Raw genomic sequence first — 20523 nt, forward strand, 5'->3', positions numbered from 1 at the left:
TTCTTTTACGGGCAGCTGTTAATTCGCCCAGTACTTTTTGCATATTTTCTTAAACTTTTTAAAGTAATAGGTTCGCCCAGGTGAGATCTTTTATTTCTACTTAATGAGCTTTAAATGTTCGATTGCTTATTAGAGACGCAGTTTCCTATCAGAGTATACGCAAATATCAATTTGAACATGCGTTACGTTAACGAAGTTCTGAATTTTCGTGTTCTTGATGAACTCCACGGTTTTACGTGCATAAGCCAAGTGAGCCAACCTCTCAATCACCGTAGAAGACTCTTGCAAGTCAAATGGGAATCTACTTCCTATGCTCCCTACCATATCGTGTTTCTAAGGCACCCATTAACGTTTCATAACTGCTCAACTTGCAGTTTAGAATGGTCTATAACATCTCCGCTACAGATCCTTTCAATGCATCGAACATCTACTATATTCAGTGTTCCAATAATTTAAAATTGCTCTTTTCTAATTAAAGCTTAAAAACATGGAACGGAACTGTGCCATCAAAGGATGTAGGTTTTACTTCCACATAAGCTGTTGACATAATTGGCCGACTTAATTGTAGCTCGCGGATACGTTCTTTCAACTCATCCACTTCAGTTTTAATTTTATCCCGCTCTCCCGAAATATGTAAGAACATGCTGATATACGCGTATCTTGCTCTACATGCTGATTGTTTTAAACACTGTTTAGACTCTCTTATTTCCGTTAACATCTGCGACATTCCATGGCCTCTCGCAATCGCGATTGTAATTCAGCTTTTATTTCATAAGTAGCTAAACCATGTTGCTCCAAATCATTTTTCAATTGTGTAATATTCAGAAAGTTAAATTTAGACATTTCAAAACAATTCTCATTTCTGGATCGTTGAAAATAAGAAAACAAGTGGTAGCCGGCCATAGTCTCCAAATACCAGCGTTGTCCGATTCGAAAATTAGAATTTCGAGAAAAACACGTTTAACCTCGAGCGTCATTATTGGAGATTGGAAATATAGTTTTTATTTTTAAGATTCTTCCAATTGAATGACGGTGTTATAACTTTAACTAGGCTCTCTTCAGGATAGCCAAGTTAAAAGAATTTCAAATATATCAGGCAGGATATGATGACAGCCATAGCATAGACAACAACATGTCTACATCCAATGACTCGACTTTCATTTCCTCTCCTAATTTTAACACAATATTTTAAAAAATGGTCGAACAACTTGGTTTTATCTAAAATATTTTTTTTTATTTACGGGCTGTACTTTGGTAGTCTGCTAAATAAACTAAGGTAGAAAAAACTTATACATAAGTCACTTTTTAAACATTAATAGAGTTACTTTTGTTTTGTGGTTGGGATCGCGAAGTTTTACAAAATAAATGAATATGATTATTATGTATTACAAATACTTTTTGTGCTTAAATATACAAATGTATATATGTATATATATATATTTATATTAATTTAAATGTTTATGACTAATCAGTATGTGTAAGTGTGTGATCCAAACTAATAAAATAATTTTTTAATTAATCTTAATTTATTAACACTCAGAAGACGCGGTGTCTGTCGACAGTTTGTGCAAGTCAGCGTAGTTGGCTATGGCGCGATGTAGGAACTCGTACTGTGCCTAAAAATTAATTAATATTAATTACGTTCAATATGAAATTTCTATTTGAAAATCTGTATTATGGGGTGAGAAGTGGTCAGAGTTCTTTCAATAGATTTCAGGGAAATTTATACACATTTTTTAACCTGTTGGTTTTCGCCGAAAATTTGGAAAAATTTCCTGTGTCCTCGATTTTGTTAATTAAAAAACCTCGATCAGGCACTAGATTATAAATATAATTTTTATTAATTATAGATGAGTCTCCAAGGATTAGTGACTTCGGTTGGGACTGGATCAACACAAATATTTGTTTTTTTAATTTCTGTCAAGTCTTATTAAATGAAGCTATGTTTTATGTTTATAAAATATTATTTACTAAGAAAAAAATTTTTGAAATTGACATTTTTTCATGTCTTCGCCTTCAACTAACCCTTCATATAAAATTTTTGATACTTACAAATGAATTTAATAGCCTTGGCCGCTGAGATCTTATTTTTCTGGCCGTTGAACAAATATCAATGCCTTTTTCGGTTCTCAACTGCTGCACTAATATGCACATAGTCACAAATATTGAGCTCCTATCGGTGCCCAGACTGTAAATTTTTTTATAATAACCAAATTTGATAAAAAAAAGTTACTATTTTCAGACATATTTACAATTTACCTGCAATGTACAGTCAATGGCGATTTACAATCCATACTTTTATCCCTGTTGTGATGATTTAACGCCTGGTCGACGAGTTCAATAATACCACGGCATACTTCTGGTACTTCGCCATCAACGGTCGGCCAACCATTGTACTGGAATTGTGTGACTTTTATTGTGTCATCAATTTTACAATTCGTTACGTTAAATTCTCGGCGCGTGTAATATGGACAACTTTCGCTTTGCATATATTTTACAAGTATATGATCGTATTGGATTTCATCATCTGCCCAGTAACGTGGACATTTTCTGGGACTATCACCAATCTAAAATCGAAATGTTATGCTTTAAAATAAATAATGTACAATTTGTACATGTACCTCGGAAATCATGACGAGCGTAGTTATACTTTGTTCTGAAATCATGCGCCAAAAATCACCAATTGTGTTTTCCAAAGGATCTTGCGTGATTATAAATGCTTCCGAATTATCGTAACCCTCAACGAATGAAGCATTTATGTAGGTAGAGTTTTCTTTCATTGGTATTGGCGTTAGTATAACCTATAACATACGTTAAACAAAGAAAAAAAAAAGAAATTATAGCGGGGACCGTAAAAGTTATGAGAAAAATGGGCAAAAAATCAAGTTTAAATATTAAAATTTGATTTATATTTTTTTTATATTTTTTCCTCGAAAATGGGCAAAAAATCAAGTTTAAATATTAAAATTTGATTTATATTTTTTCCTCGAATAATAATCGTTAAATTTTTATTTTTATTTATCGTTTACAAAATAAGAGTTATTTGATAACTTTTATTTATTGCTCAGAGAATAATAGTTATGCGGCGAGTTTAACATAATTTTTATCCAATAAGTTGAAGAGTGAGTTAGCTTTTTGTTTTGGCTTTTGCGATTTGAGAGTAAGTGCATGATAACAATACACCTTTGTCAAAGCAAGCAGCTTCTTGGGAAGAAAAGGATGTGAACAACATTTTAGAGGCGTATCTCAAAAACTGAGGAACTAGTTCGATTATATACAGATAGACGAAAATGACTAAATCAGTTCAGCTCGTCAGGCTGATCATTTACCATATATATATTTTTTATAGTCTCCGATGTTTCTTTCTAGGTGTTACAGACTTCGTGGCAAACCTTTAGGGTAAAAAAATATATAATACTCACTCTATTACGATCATAAGGTATGACCGCTTCGCTACGATTTTTCGGCATATTCTCCTTATTGCTTCCTACTTCCGAGGATTTTGCAGTTTCATCAGTTATGGCAAGAAGTTTCTGCAAAAGAAAACATAATTTTAAATGTATTTGTCAAATCATTTAATAGTTTTGCCGGAATTAACCTCGAATTCAATTTCTAATCTGCTTTTATCCTTTCCATCGTTTAACTTCTGTTTTAGACTATCAATTTGACTGGATAGCGAAATAGCCGAAAGCTCTGTATTGCCAAATTGCGCAATATCAAGTAGCGAACGGTATAGAAATATGTATTGTTTCTAAGAAAAGAAAGAAATAATACAAAAAAAGTTAATAAAAGTAAAATAATTATTTCCATAGTCAACGACATACCAGTGATTGCACGAGGAAGTTTCTTTGATGTCGCAAATCGCAAACTGTATTAAATATCGATACTTGATCTTCCTCTTCTAGCTGTTGTATCAGCGAATCTAATGCCACGAGTGTGCCGGTACGACCGACACCTGCGCTGCAATGTACCAAAATAGGGCCTCGTTGTACGGAGTAAACAGCGTTGATTTGGCGCACAAATTTAATTATACCATGTGGATGTTCCGGTGCCATGAAATCCTTCCAAACCAAATAGTGATACTGTGTGATTTGGCGACGTTCCTCATCGTCATCGTTACCAGCAGCATTACGTCTGGTAACATCTAAATTTCTCACTAAGTAGTCACCCATTTTTCGTTCAGCCACAAATTTTACTGTAATTTCGCCAAATTGCTTGGCATCCGATATCTTTTCAGGCCAATATTTTGCACATTTCGACTTATTGTACTCCTCTAAATTGGTCAACATGACTATAATCTCCAAATGTTGCTCCCAAATCATACGCCAAAAATCGTTTACCGTACTTTCCATTGGTCCCTGTGCACAAATGAACTTCTTACGTTCCCTATAACCAATAACAAAGTTAGCATTTATATAATCCGAACCCTGTATGCCATTTATTTGTGATAATTTAACGCGCGTCTGGTCGTAGGCCTTAATATCTGGATAACGATTTTTCGATGCATTTTCTTTTATATCGGAATTTTTTGTTGTGCGATCACTAAATCGATTTGGTAACATTTCATATTCACGCAAAAACCCATAATCGGTGTCTTTGTGACGATTTCGATAGGCTGTGCACAAGTCTACCTTGTGTATTGGACCAATATCTGATGCTTTACCATTACCAGAACCAATAAAGTGTCTATGATTCGGTGTGCGTCCACGAAATAACGCGCGACTGTAAAAAAAATAAAATGTATATAAAATAAATATAGCAAAATTTAAATTGCTATTTTATTCCGCTTACCTTAGTGAGTCTCGTAAGCTGATTTCCTCGCCAGGTACCGTGTTTTTTGTATTGTGATGCAAATAGCAAGTGGCGCCAATAAGCAGCAACACTATACCGATGAGTAGGGCAAGCGCTTGTATAAAAATATTTAACACCATTGAAAAGTTTTGATCCGATTGAAAGTTTTCGGGTACAGTACCAGGTGTCATTATTTCGAAGTAATTGCTGTATTCAGTAAGTACAATATCATCATCGCGTACTATAGAAACAGCGGATAAATTCACATATTTTTTGGATTATTGGAACTATGTATAAAATAATGACTATACTTATACAAAATTTCGTTTTTAAGTCAATTAAAATTAAAAAAGTAGAATGGAACTTATCTGACTTTCAACTAGTTACCTATAACTTCTAGAAAGCCTGTGTAGTTGCTATTCATGTCAATCTCGCCATCGATTATATCATTTGACGACAGCTGGTAGCTCTGCACTGCATTTGTACGCGATTCATTTTCACTAATCATTAAATTATCAAACGAAATATCACTGTTGACGCCAGCAAGAACTTTCGGATGACGCCTACGTCTGCGACGTCGTTTTTTATCTAAAATTTTTGAAGCAGCTTCGGTGAGATTGGTGGCTTTCAATTGTTCGCGTTGTGATAGTTCCGGTGTAGTTTTCAATACAGCTGACGAAGTTATAAAAGAAAGTAATAATATAACTAATTTCTATTACCAATTCAAATAATAATTTATACTCACGATCCGTGTGCTCTACAAGTGGCAATTCAGTTTTCGGTGCTGGTTCATGTGGTTGAATACGCAAAAATGGACGTCCCCTCAAACAATGGCGACAAGCTTTATCTGCTTCGGCGGCACTTATGCCCTGATGTTCAAAAAATCGTTTACCGTCACCCAAAAATATTTCGGAACGAAAATAGTCATCCGAAAACATTTCAGCCAAGTATGCACCACCTTCAGTATTATTTAGCGCATGCACCTCCTGATAGGTGGATATGTTGAGCTTCTCGGGTGTGGGCAATTCATTTTTATTATTGCCCATACGTACTAGATACAAGCGATAGCAACAAATCGGTCCGTTGCGTTCGCTAATACGTGGCACAAACAATTTAAAAACACATTTCTCATCGTTCGTCTTCACCTTTGTCCACATAATACGACTGATCGCATCAGGCACAGCGATAGGCATGATACATTGAGCGCTGGCCGGCACTCCAATTTTGCGATGGCGTGTAATGGCCGATACTGTGACTGTGTAATTTGTATTTGGATTTACGCCATTGTAGATTGTGCTGTGGTGCGGATCATCTACACGTCTTATCTTTGGACCCCATGTTTCGTTACGCAATTTTCCATCCAACTTATATGTAGCTAGGCCATCCAACTGTATGTGATATGAGACCACTTTGCCATTCGGCACTTTTGGCACATTCCAACGTACCCCAACCGAGTGACGTGTATTATTTCTGTGTTCGCAAGTAATATAGAGGTCTGTGGGTTCACTGGCAACACCATCCATTGTTGTGCCATTTACAACTTCCGACCAGGGACCGCATTGTTTGGTGATATTACTGCAGGCACGTACCTTAAATTCATATTCAGTTGCTGTTTTGAGATTATCAAACATATATGGCAGATTTCGAGAATTTTGTGAATATAGGGTATTTTCAACAATACGTGGCGTTTCACCAGCTTCGACAACAACCAACTCATAATATTGTATGTACGGCAATATTTCAGGCGGTGGTGGATCCCAACCGATGGTAATTGTTGACGGTGTACTACCGGTTGTGCCTACTTTTGGTATAAAAATGGGATCTCTTTCCAATGTTCGCACGGGTAACGGATATTGATATGGTTGACCGCTGCCAATACTGTTTTTAGCACTGATGCGTAAATTATAGCTGGTATTTGGTTGAAATTTTTCCAAAACATAGGAATTATTACGTCCACCGATTTGATGATTATAATATTTAAGTTCGGATGAACCTTCCTCTTTATATTGTATGAAGTAGTTTTGCACTGGATCGTTACCATCATTCACAGTCCAATTTAAGTATATCTTATCCGCACCCACAACCATCACATAGTCTATGCTCACTTGTGGTTTCTCCATAACTAACACTGCCATATCCTTTTTAGTGACAATTGCACCAAACATATCGTATACTGCACAGCTGTATGTACCATTTTCCTTCTTGTAAACTTCAGTTAAACTAAGCGTGTGATTAATATGTGTGGCATTCACAAAACTTAGATTCGAGGCTTTGTCTAAAAAGTCAACAGCTGAGTTTTCATCTTTCAGCCATTTTAATTGCTTGTAAAATGTATCGTTGTGTGGAAACACTTCTATCAGACAATATAGTTCCACAGCATGACCGCTTTTCTGTTTGACCTTTTCGTCACTGCTTGCAACAATCAGCGGTTTTTGCCACACTTGCACGCTAAAACTAGACACGCTCTCATTTCGTATTAGTTCGCATGTATATATGCCCGCATCTGCAAATTGTGCATCAGTTACCAATAATGTACTTTCGTAATTCCTTTTCGTTTCTTCTTCGATTTCATTGATGCTATCAATGGCAGACGGTTTGCTATAAGATGTGGTTATTCTGTAAGAGAAATATATACAATGAATGATGTTGTATAAAAGAATTATATAAGACGACATAAGGCAAGCAACAGTATCTGACTTTGAATGGGCTCTAATAGATTAATGAATTAATTAACATTCGGTCACTTCACTTAATTATTTAAAAAAAAACGTATGCTTTTATGTAGGTTTATATATATGCTATTTGGAAATTAATTTATGCGCGTAAGTATAAGTGCCTCAAACATGTCTTTATTTTTATGTTGGGATGTTTTATAAAAATATATAATTTATTATTTACAATATAGAAATTTATGATATGAAACCGTTGTTAATTGATTTAACAGAGAGCTGGATGAGGTAACAATCTTTACGGCCTAGATTTGCAATTTGACTGCAAACCGCGAAGAAGTGAGCAGGATTTACAAACTTGTTTTTTTGTCATTCTTGCAGTGGACACAAATGAGGTATATGGATTAAATTTTCAAAAATAAATAAATGATTTATTACACAAAAAAAAAGTTAAATAGTATCGAATCGATCTTATTTTACCTTTTATTATTATTCGCAATAACTTCTTCGTTGTGCTTCCATGTTACATTGCTTACAAATTGTAGAGTTGTGTTGCAGATTATCGTAAAATTGTGGCCAATCTCAACGGCTATCAGTTCTGAAAAGCAAAGTTGATAATTTATGGTGTAAACAAAAGTCTTTATATAAAAAAATGCTCGCGAATCAAAATATTATTTTTTATATGCATATATAGAGTTGGTTATAAATATCTTACAAGTGTACCTTATTTTGGGTGGAAATTTATGATATAATTTAAACTGTGTGAGGTAGCTAATTTTGGTAAAATAGCTTTTATTGTGGGTGAAAGTATAGACACAATTTGTTGCAGCTATATTTACAGGTGTTTTCACTTACAAGCATCACACCTTCGTCCTTACATTTTATCACAAGTTTTACTTTCCAGAAATTGAGTCAGTTTGGTCATTTGGAAGCAAAGATTACAAAGAAACACAAATTTTGCCACTGTGGTATTTACAAATATTTAACAATTTCATTCATTTAATACGTTTCATCTTCCAGAAAAAATATTTGGGTACATATGAAAGGGTTGTCTGTTATGTGTGTATGTAGTTATTTTACGGCTATTCCCGTTTCTCATACCCTTCGAAATGACCAACTTATGGGGCGTCGTCAGTGTACACTCATACCAGAATATGCTTTTACTTTCGTCTGCCTTATCCTGTTGCTGAAGAAATTGGTAATTCTTTGCACAATATTTTTTATTATAAATTTCATTTTTGCTGAATTACTAATTCAAATATTTTGTTCTTAGTTTTCTCATATACACAACAAACAAAAATATTGCCTAGCATAACACACACAAACACAAACTTATGTATACTACACCCTGTTTAATGTATTTCTGCAAAATTATATGCATTTTATTTATTTTACATTTATAACTAAGGCTAAAGCTCGCATACCTTGAGATTGTACTCCTTTTATGTGTTCATTCATAAATAAAACAATGGAAATGAGTATTTTTAAAACTGAAAACAAAAAGAACCGCTTCCGGCATAAACTGTATGGAGAATTTTTCGAATTTATGTGATTCATTTTTCGTATCAGTTTATGTTTTCCGTGGGCAGTGGTTACCCTTAATTGATAAAAACTAATCTCTATTTTAATATAAAAAACACTATAGAAAAATATTCCAAGCGCACCATCACAACTGTAAAATATTTGATATACGCCGGATCCACAAACAAAATTTTACTTCCTAATACAGCAGGCAGGGTTTTATGCTGGTATTCACAAAATTATCTATTTGTTGCATACAGTTCGTTTGGTAAAAAAGACCGGTTTGGGTATGAAACACAGAGATTCACACAAGAATGAATTATCTTGTGACGAAATAACTGGCATATCCAAGTAACGTAGAATGGTGTTTTTCCGCTTAGCATTAAAGCCGACGCGACATCCCTAAATAAAGATGAAACTTCACATCAAATTCTCGTGGTAATTCTAAAATTTGTACACAAAGAATGGGAGACGTTACCGCCACACTTATTTATGTAGGTATCTGCCACACAAAATCTATGGGTATGAGATAGTTTTGGCAGTGTCACTGCCGCATTTATTTAAGAACGGCAGTAAGATATTTGGAGGATGAAGTCATGTATCGAAGTTCACGTAAGTGAGAAAAGTTCTCTAAGCACCTTTCACCTGGGAGTGCCCAGAAATAATTATTTTACATATGGCTCAACCAACTCTCGACTTCCCTTGTTAGACCAAGTATTCTCTGGGTAGAAAACCAATATCCGATTAAAGCCGAGCTGAAGTGACAAGGCGAACTATCCCTCCCCAGGGTTGTGGGTTGTGTCCCCTTCTGATGACGACCATGGCAAACACATTAAGGATTACAATTTAAGGGCATGCATCTGGAATGTCCGGTTCCTTAATTGGAAAGGTGCGCTGCTCAGCTGGTCGTTGTTCTCGTTAGAGTAAAGTCAAAGAAACGTGGTGCCTCTGAGCAGCAAAAAAACGCACGTTCACAAACACAAGCAAGATTCGACGACCAGATGCTGTAATCACAACCCACATGTGAGCGAATTTCTACTCGGCTACACTCTACACTCCTGCTCTCTGAAAGCACTCATCAGCAAATTGGTTTAAGGGAACTGTAGGACAGCATATCAAGTTCCTTACGTACTTCTGCAAACGAAACCATCGATTTTCGGAGAATTCAAAATAACAACGATGAGAAGTCCCTGTAGCAATGGAGAGAAAACCGACTCCCTGCCCGCAACGTTACAATCGACCACAACACGTACGGGATGGGAAGGATATCGAGAGTTGAATGGGGAAGCGAGTCGTATTTGTATTCAACGTATCAGAAATTAACCCTGCATCAAATCTTGGAAAATACCCGAGAAAAGTGGATCGACATACACCACCTCTTCGTCGATTTCAAGGCTGCTTTTGACAGCACGGAAAGGATCTACATTTATGCCGCAATACCAAAAGCTCCGTCAGGATCAGACCTCTCAGAGCCGTTCGATACCAAACGAGGTTTCAAAGAACGCGTTTCTCTATCGTGCGACTTATTCAACCAACTGCTGGAGAAAATAATTCGAGCTGCACGGTTGAATCGAGAAGGCCCAATCTTTTAAAAGCTTGTACAGCTGCCGGCGAACGCCGATGATATTGATATCATACTGGAATAAGGAAGCGATGCACATGAGTCTGATAGTGAATGCCGGCAAGACGAAATATCTCCTGTCATAAAACAAACAGTCGTCGCACTCGCGACTCGGCGGTTTAACGTGGGTACCTGCTGACGACAGCTTAACCCCATGGCGCTCAAAAGCAAATCAATGCGTTGATCACCGCCCTGAGAATGTTAAGCATTTTTAGTACCAATTGGATGTGTGGAATGGACACACTAACACCTTGGTCGAGTTCAAGGCCCATCTAAAACCTCTGCCGTGTTTTGGGTCCGACACCCGGTTACAATGCAACTTCACTTTCAACTGACAAAGTCAGTTCTTCCCACATTTGGGTTTTAACCACAACCACCACGATATTTCCCGAGGGGCAAGTCTGCATGAGCAGGTTGGAGTAAACTCTAAGTGCTCCAGCTCCCGTGGTACCAGAATTAAGTCTCTGGTCAGACTTCGTAGTCGAAGCAAGTACCAGTTGAGCTTCCATGGACTGGTGGCCAGGGGTTGAACGCCATACACACATCATATACACACACCGCTTATACAAAATCTAACCCTGTATCCCATCTAACCGCCTTCGCCGCTTAAACAACACACGGGCAAACGACCCTAACTGCTCGGTATTCCGACTAGTGGAGATCACACCACTAACATCTAATCTTCCATCAGTCCAGCTAATCCTAATGTCCGAGAACATCGGGCATTCTGCTATTAAATGCGCCCAATCTTCTACACCCGCCCCACAAAAACAACCCGACCAATCAGATAGGTGCCTATCACACAAAAATGCAGGCCCCGTAAGCAGAAATCTGAAGATTTTGTCTGGTTCTGGGTTATCCTCAACGAACCCAACGTCCCGAATGTACCCATAAATCACTCGGCCGTTAGGACTATTGTCCCAACGCAGCAATGACACACTCAAGACGCACGCTGTATGACAATCAGGTCAAGAGGGAGTACACCTAACAAAACCTGCATAGCATCCGTTGAGACAGTGCAACATACAGACAAACAAGCAAGCATCATACAGCAATTGCGAGGAGTTTTTGAGACCCCAACACAGTCGTGGCTGCTTCCCACCACACATCGGCTCCATACAAGGCACAAGCCACAAACAAGCCACGATATATGGTGCAGACAGCACAACGTGCGAGACCCCAATCACTCCTCAAAATGCGTCGTATTTTGCCTACGGTTGCCAGCAGCAGTTCCTTCACATTCTGCCGTTAAGCAGCATTGCCACCGTTTTCTTTCTGGTAATCAAACACCCCCTGTAAGTCAATAAATATGTCGTTGGCTATGACATTCTGCCTACCGACATTCTAAGCGTGTATTAGATACCGGTTCCCTAACCGAGAGTCCATATTGGTTCAAGTCGATACTAATGGTATGCCATCGCCGCAATGGACTCTCATAAGGAGAGGGAGGGAATTGTGGAGTAACCATAATTTGACTCGAATTATGATCACTCAATCCCTCCTTTAACCTCCCATCTAACGCTGAAAGCCCTACTTACTGCCTGATTCATAAGCGTCACGTCAATGTCGCTCACACCCCCAGGCCCATCGAACGTATACCACTCGATCGGCTCATTCACAATGTGGAGGCCATTAGCCACCACCCATTCGCTTAATGTCTCGCCTCGACTGTGGCTTTGGTATCCAGGCGAATGCCGAAATGCTTTTCTAAACCACATCGAGGTCGAAGCATTCGCATCCAGCCCTACGATAAATGGGCTACTACTCGCAAGTAGTAGTAGCTTATCCATGTAGCCCAGTTAAGGCTCTAGGGGCTCGCTATATTTACAGTATAAACTAGCGACAATCATCATACCGAACTCCTTCTATCGCGATACATACACCCAGTTATGCAGAACCTACAACTACGCAATTGTAGTTAGGTTCATTCAAAACTATTGCGTATTGAGGTCCGTAAAGACCTTAAAACCCCCAGGAAGACCCCGAACGACACCGTTGATGGCGTAGGGCTCCTGAAGTAGAGCAATACCACACCCGCCTCAACCATGCAACCCCCCAACTCGCACGTTACAGCATAAGAGCCCTGATAGTTAAGCTGGATGATCCCTCCCATCAGTGCCTAACATCATAATATGCCCATCTGACCTACCCTTAAATGCACTTTTTGGTCTTCTTGATCGCACCCGGAAGGAAACCACTTGTTATAGCACCTGCCTGCCTCCAAGAGAGCGGACATTAACTTGTCCGTACCCTCATGGACGACATTGGTGCTACCAGCAGGGGTCACATTCCAGGGACGACTGACCATCCTTACTTCAGACCTCTGGGACGCCGGGCTGAAGTCGTGGAGGTTCAGCCGGAGTAGCTCCTTCATTTATTTCTCATGGTTGATCTCTCGTCGAGGAGTGTCTCCCAAAACTTCCCTTAAGGGCGTCTACTTGACCGCGAAGATGGGCATTCTCGATAATAACCGTCATCAGAAGCGCTTTATATACCGAAGCAAGCTCCAACAGCCCCTTTGCAGTCCCTGCCTAAAAGTGTTTTGCATCGAAAACCAATGCACTCAATTGCCCCGTAATTTTTTTTGCAGCCGCAATACATGGCTCACTGCCCCACCCCCAGCTACTATCCCTCCCCGCGAAAAATCCCATATACCCTCTTTATTGGCACTCGCGTCGTTAGTGCCCGCTTTCGTAGCGCCCCCTTTATCACACCCGACGCCCGTTCCTTGGCCACTGTACTAGCCGGATGAGCTTTCACAGCCACGCTCCCTCCCTCATTTTCGCACACATTACGCGGCTATCCCGTACGAGCAATCGGTTTCTCAGGGGTGGCAACATTGGCATTCCCACCACAACTACCGTCCCTCGTTTTTGCACTCATTATGCGGTGGGGACATTAACGGAGGTCCCGCCACTTCCCCCTCTCCACCCGACGTGGAATCATCCAACTCCGTAGAAGTGGCAAATTCTCTGCCTCCAGTGAGAGTCTTAGCACTCTTTCCCTGTCTAGGAGGCATCTCGCTTCCCGACTCCTTATCAGTCGGACTGATACGCCAAAAGGGTTCACTGTTACGACAGGAGTTGCTGTCTTCAAAGCTGGACAAATACTGCCACCCTTTGGGCAATCCTGTCCAAATCCTCATGATAATGAGTCAACTAAACGCCAACAACACGGTGCTGCACTGGAACCGAACGTAGCTTCCGCCAATAACAACAACGTGGATGACCACGTTGCCCGTATATTATCTTCTTCTTCTTCTTAATTGGCGTAGACACCGCTTACGCGATTATAGCCGAGTTAACAACCGCGCGCCAGTCGTTTCTTCTTTTCGCTACGTGGCGCCAATTGGGTATTCCAAGCGAAGCCAGGTCCTTCTCCACTTGGTCCTTCCAACGGAGTGGAGGTCTTCCTCTTCCTCTGCTACCCTCGGTGGGTACTGCGTCGAATACTTTCAGAGCTGGAGTGTTTTCGTTCATCCGGACAACATGACCTAGCCAGCGTAGCCGCTGTGTTTTAATTCGCTGAACTATGTCAATGTCGTCGTATATCTCGTACAGCTCATCGTTCCATCGAATGCGATATTCGCAACGTCGACTCATCCGTTGTTAACATCGTCCAAGCCTCTGCACCATATAGCAGGACGGGAATTATGAGCGACTTATAGTTTGGCCTTTGTTCGTCGAGAGAGGATTTTACTTTTCAATTGCCTACTCAGTCCGAAGTAGCACCTGTTGGCAAGAGTAATCCTGCATTGGATTTCCAGGCTGATATTGTTGGTGGTGTTAATACTGGTTCCTAAATAGACGAAATTATCTACAAGGAGAGACCCCTCTTTTGATGACAACCATGGCAAACGAAATAAAGATTACAATTTGAGGGTATGCACCTGGAATGTCCGAACCCTTAATTGGGAAGGTACTGCTGCCCAGCTGGTTGATAGGTTCTTGTGGCATTTACTACAGTGGCCATATAAAGGAGCGCACATTTGTTGTGGGATTCGTGGTGGCAGAGAGACTCCGTCGCCGAGTACTGTTATTCACCCCGGTGAATGAACGTCTAGTCGCAATCCGCATCAAAGTGAAGTTCTTCAACATATCGTTGATTTGCGCCCACGCCCCGATGAAAGAGAAGGACGATGTGACCAAAGACACCATTGGCTTACGGAAAATGCAAAAGAACGGCTGGTACGACGAGGAGTGCCGTGTTGCAGCGGAGAGATAACAGACTGCGTACCTCGCAACGTTGCGATCGACCACAACACGTGCGAAATGGGATAGATACCGAGAGTTGAAGAGGGAAGCGAGAAGCATTTGCAGCCAGAAAAAGAAAGACGGCGAAATGCGTGAGTATGAAGAACTTGACAAGCTGGCCGACAGGGGTAATGCTCGAAAATTCTACAAAACAATGCGGCGGCCGGTACATACTCTTGTAGAATCCCCAAAAGTGATCTAGCGACCGCTGCCCAAAGCATACTAAAATTATACAGGGAACACTTCTCCAGCCTGCTGAATGGCAGTGAAAGTTCACCGCATGAAGAAGGCGAACCCGATTCTCCAATCGATGGCGATGGAGTAGACGTTCCTTTGCCCGACCATGAAGAAGTTCGAATAGGAGTTACACGCCTGAAGAACAACAAATTGGCGGTGGCCGATGGATTGCCGACCGATGCATGCATCAGATTTTTTGTATAATATGGTCGGACGAAAGCATGCCCAACGATTGGAATTTAAGAATGCTCTGCTCAATACACGAAAAGGGAGACCCCACAATCTGCGCCAACTACCGTGGGATAAGTCTCCTCAACATCGGGTATAAGGTTCTATCGACCGTATTGTGTGAAAGACAAAAGCCCACCGTTAACAAATTGATTGAACCTTGTCAGTGTGGCTTTACACCTGGAAAATCAAAAACTAACCAGATATTCACCATGCGCCAAAAAGTTGGAAAAGACCCGGGAAAGGAGAATCGACACACACCACCTCTTCGTCGATTTTAAAGCTGCTTTCGACAGCACGAAAAGGAGCTGCCTTTATGCCTCGATTTCTGAATTTGGTATTCCCGCAAAACTTAAACGGCATTGTAAACTGACGTTTAGCAACACCAAAAGCTCCGCCAGGATCGGGAAGGACCTCTCCGAGCCGTTCGATACCAAACGAGGTTTCAGACAAGGCAACTCCCTATGGTGCGACTTCTTCAATCTGTTGCTGGGGAAAATAATTCGAGCTGTAGAATTTAATCTAGGAGGTACAATCTTTTATAAGAGTGTACAGCTGCTGGCGTATGCCGATGAAATTGATACGACGAAATATCTCCTGTCATCAAACAGTCGTCGCACTCGCGACTTGGCTCTCACGTCCGGTTGACAGTCATAATTTTGAAGTCGTAGATAATTTTGCCTATCTTGGAACCAGTAAAAACACCACCAACAATGTTATCCTGGAAATCCAACTCAGGATAACTCTTGCCAACAAGTGCTACTTCGGATTGAGTAGGCAATTGAGAGGTAAAGTCGCCTCTCGACGAACAAAAACCAAACTAGAAGTCACTCATTATTCTCAACCTGCTATATGGTTCAGGGGCTTGGACGATGACCACAACTGATGAGTCGACGTTGCGAGTTTTCGAGAGAAAGGTTCTCCGAAGGATTTATGGTCCTTTGCGCGCTTCGATTGAAGGATAAGCTGTATGAAATATACGACGACATTGACATAGTTCAGTGAATTAAAAGACAGCGGCTACGCTGGCGAGGTCATGTTTTCCGAATGGACGAAAACACTGCAGCTCTGAAAGTATTCGACACAGTACCCGGCGGGGAAAGCAGAGGAAGAGGAAGACTTCCACTCAGTTGGAAGGACCTAGTTGAGAAGGACCTGGCCTCCCTTGGAATATTCATTTGGCGGCACGTAGCAAAAAGAAGAAACGACTGGCGCGCTATTGTTAACTCGGCTATAATCGCGTAAGCGGTGTCTACGCCAGTAAAAAAGAAGAAGGAGAAGAGACCGCGGCTCGGTCATGTCGTCCATATGGATTAAAACATTACAACTCAGTATTCAACACAGTGTCCGCTGGGAAAAGCAGAGGAAGAAGAAGACCTCCACTCCGTTGAAAGGACCTAGTTGAGAAGGACCTGGTCTCGCTTGGAATATTCATTTAGCGGCACGTAGCAAAAATAAGAAACGAAATCGCGTAAACGGTGTCTACGCCAGTAAAAAGGAAAAAGGAGAAGAGACCGCGGCTCGGTCATGTCGTCCGTATGCATGAAAACATTACAGCTCAGTATTCAACGCAGTGTCCGCCGGGAGAAGCAGAGGAAGAGGAAGACCTCCACTCCGTTGGAAAGATGAGATGGAGAAGATCACTGCTGCACTTGGTATCTCGAATTGGCTCCAAATTGCGAAAAGAGAAAGTAAGAGATTTAATAATTTTAATAAAGAAAATTTTGATAATAAAAAATACTTAAGTTGAAAGAACAAAGAAATAAAATCAGTTCACTTTTCTAATGTTTAAAAAATTTAAATGTTTTTTAAATTAAAGAATAAGTCTTTGTACCAAAGCACCCGACCTAAGTAGGTTTGACAACTAACAAATCTTAATTCAGATAATTGAGGAGTCAACGAAATTAAAAGAACCGATGTATACCAATTATTAAGCATTTATAAAGGTATGAAATCCACAGCTACTGTCGACGATTTTCGAAAGAAAATATTTTGTTCGCGGTCTATTGCTACTGATCGCGTAATTTATTGAACGTGTGGCATGCAATATTGATGGATTGGAAACCATATGGCGCCTGCTGCATATTCAATATTTATTTTGAGATTTGGAGAGTGATCCTTAGCTCGACATGCAAAAATTGATTGTATACTAACTGCTGTACGTATTGCTTGTGGAATACAATATATACGCCAAGGCATACACGCACCAATTATTGTACCAATTTCATCGAATTGTACAACTGATTGTTACGTATATGGGGCAGTTGAATGAGTTGTACCAACTGATTGGATGAACATCAAAACATTTTTTCAAGTTGGTTGTGTTAGTTGGATTGTGTTTGGGTTGGTTGTACGATTTCAAACGATTTCGCCATTTTATTTCAGCTGTCGAAGAGAGCGCGTCAAAAATAATAAGTAAAGCAACAACTTTCAAACTCATGTTTAAGCAACGAAGTGAATATTCAAAATGAAGTTGGCCTCAAAATTGTGTTAAAAGTTTACGACACAACAAGCGACAAGGGCAATTTCTAGCCCAACTCAATCACCAACGAATTGGTGCGTGTATGCCTTCCATAACATCTTATTTGTATGCCATATATTGAAAGCAGTGAACTGTCACTTCAACAGTTTGACAGATCAGACAAATTTTGAAGAGACAATATATCCCATTTACACATACATATCCGACGGCAGTTTCATTTCGGTAATAATAAATTTAGTAGAGCGAGTATTAAGACGGTTGTGTTAAATTATAAAAATAAAGTACATTTTCATAATAATTTAATATATTTTTCAAAAAAATAATATTTAGTTTAATATTGTTAATTTGCTGAAAAATTATACAAAATGGATTGGCGATTGAGCGAAGTCTTAAATTTAATAAACTTATCAAAATATCATTGCTCACATTAAATATATTATTTTAATTAATATATTAAATTTATGCTATATTATTATGGTCCGAAAATATGATTTTTTTCAATCAAGAAATACATTTGTAAAAAAACGTATATTTCTGCTTTTTTATTTTCACAACAACAGTAATGCACAAAAATTTCGTGCATTTATCAGAGAACATTTATTACAGAGAAGGTTCAATCAGAGAACTTAAAGACATATAGAAGGCAAAGAACATAAAGATATAGAGAAGGTGCAGAATCGATATCAAACATTGTAAAACTTAAATCAAGGAATTCACCTCACAACGTTAGAATACACTCTGTGATATGTTAATACAGTTTTCACAGTTCTTTTACATACTCAGAAAATGTCAAGAGAAATAAATATAAGTATGTATTTACATTTTCGATCTGATAATAGCATGTATGCCCAATCAGGGAATATTAAAGAAAAATAAGTTTTTTGATATTCCACTTTAACAATGAGAAATGTATACAAATAAAGCCCTCTCACATACCCAACCAGAGAAAATGAAGAGAAGTAAATATACAGCTGTTGACAGCTAATTATAAACGCTCCCTTTTTTTGTAGATGGCGGATAATAATGAGTATAATGTTAAAAATTTTTGGTATACCGTTATTTATATTCCTAAAAGTCTTGTAACACAAACAACTTTATTTACTGCTAAATTCACTCTGTTTTGTAGTTGTGAAGTTAAAGATCTTTTAATTCCAAATAGTAAATGCGTTACGATATAGAAGGAGAATTAAGTGCGACAGTTAATTAGAAACAGATTCCTCAAGGTGTTAATTTTTATTAATAATATTACTGATTTATAGTAAGCGTGTGTTTCAAAGTTGTAGTTTAAAATATATTAAAATGTAATATTCAAATTTGAAATGAGAAAAAGCTGCAGATGTACATCTGCCCTACGTACATAGTTACATTTTCGACCTTCGTCAGTCTGAAAAGACGTACAAAGAAATTTTCAAATAATCAGTTTAAAAAAATTATTTTCAATATCCTTAAGCATATACAAAATTTTAAAACTATTTTCAATGCACGCAAAGAAAAAACCCGAAAAACTGCAACAGAAATAAACCGCAGAATTAATACTGTTACAAAAGTAGTATTAAGTTGTATTTGTATTGCTATATGCATCCATTATTATGAACAATAGCTGTAGGTATATGGAATAGTATTTGTCTTGTTGTAGACATCTGGCGCCGCGGCTGTCTACTTGTCGAAACAATAGACATCTGGCGCCGCACTGTCTGCTTGTCTACTTAAACAATTGCCGAGTCTGGCGCCGTATAGCATTATGTTCTGGTAATTTCCAGACGCAATATTCTAGAAGGACACGTCGGCATCAGCGAGAAGTGCGTGGCTATATAAGCCGTGGCAGCGCCAACGTAATCAACCAGTGCTAAGAGTAAACTGATATAGTGTAGACGAGTTGTGAAATAAAGAGTTGTTGAATTAAATTAAACAGTTTTGGTTTTATTTGTCAATCCAGAGATACGAACCTAACAAATTAAACTAGCAAGCAGTAAATTCGTAACAATTGGTGTCAGAAGTGGGATTGTCAAATAATCCAAATTCAAGATGGTTAAATTCGGAGAATTGAGAATTCAGCAATTAAAAAAGGAACTGGAGGAGCGTAATTTGCCGATAAGCGGGCAAAAGGCAGATCTGCAGGCACGATTACGTGAAGCAATGGAAGCGGATGGAATTAATGTGGACGAGTTCGAATTTAATGGGCCAGAAACTTCTACAAAGGTAGAGGAAAAAGTAGAAAAACAACGAACATCATCAAGTGCAGACACGAACATGCTGTTAGTGGCCATTAAGCAAATAATAGCAGAAAATGCAGTGCAAACAGAAAATCGTCTGGCACAGCAAATAGCTGAAAATACATCACAGTTAAAGTCCTGCCTTACACAACAAATGACTGAAAATAATACGCAGTTCGAAAAGCGTTAGGTTCAACAGATTATGGAAAATACTACACAACTACAAAAACAAGTGCAAGAGAAATTTTCAAAATTTGAAGACGAATTAAGCACTTTAAAAAATGACGAAGAAAATTTAAAATCAGAAGTTCTTCAATTAAGTAATCGTGTGCGAGAACTGCAACTACATGGCCCTGCACCATCAACAAATAATCAAAGATTGAAGGCACCCACATTCGGTGGAAGTATTCCATTTCAAATTTTCAAACTTCAGTTTGAAAAGACAACAATGACCAATAACTGGAATGCAGCGGACAAAGTGGCGTCCTTGTTTGTACCATTGAAAGGA

At 39.0% G+C, this 20523-nt stretch overlaps 2 protein-coding genes across 5 annotated transcripts in view; one reads left to right on the top strand and one right to left on the bottom strand.

Moving 5' to 3' along the window:
• Positions 1 to 20523, top strand: part of LOC125778799 (uncharacterized) — a 209016-nt gene that overhangs the window by 9103 nt on the left and 179390 nt on the right. The window lies entirely within an intron of this gene.
• Positions 1211 to 9213, bottom strand: LOC105230003 (tyrosine-protein phosphatase 69D). The gene is made up of 12 exons (XM_011210568.4): positions 8885 to 9213; positions 7941 to 8058; positions 5537 to 7407; positions 5179 to 5463; positions 4792 to 5032; positions 3825 to 4722; positions 3599 to 3751; positions 3423 to 3533; positions 2622 to 2801; positions 2260 to 2567; positions 2053 to 2188; positions 1211 to 1616 (listed from the first exon to the last, which is right to left on the bottom strand). Exons 1-12 carry the CDS (start codon positions 9015 to 9017, stop codon positions 1530 to 1532), a joined length of 4521 nt encoding a protein of 1506 aa, XP_011208870.1. The 5' UTR covers positions 9018 to 9213; the 3' UTR covers positions 1211 to 1529.

The sequence above is a fragment of the Bactrocera dorsalis genome, chromosome 5 (assembly GCF_023373825.1).
Source record: "Bactrocera dorsalis isolate Fly_Bdor chromosome 5, ASM2337382v1, whole genome shotgun sequence".
NCBI lineage: Eukaryota > Metazoa > Arthropoda > Insecta > Diptera > Tephritidae > Bactrocera > Bactrocera dorsalis.

Bases quoted from the DNA above. Each gene is read 5' to 3' on its own strand.
- LOC105230003 (XM_011210568.4), bottom strand. From the start codon at position 9,017: ATGAATCACATAAATTCGAAAAATTCTCCATACAGTTTATGCCGGAAG. The intron at 4,723-4,791 runs GTAAGCGGAATA...TTTTTTTTACAG, and splicing joins AGCTTACGAGACTCACTAAG to TCGCGCGTTATTTCGTGGAC. The intron at 1,617-2,052 runs GTAAGTATCAAA...ATTAATTTTTAG, and splicing joins CAAGGCTATTAAATTCATTT to GCACAGTACGAGTTCCTACA.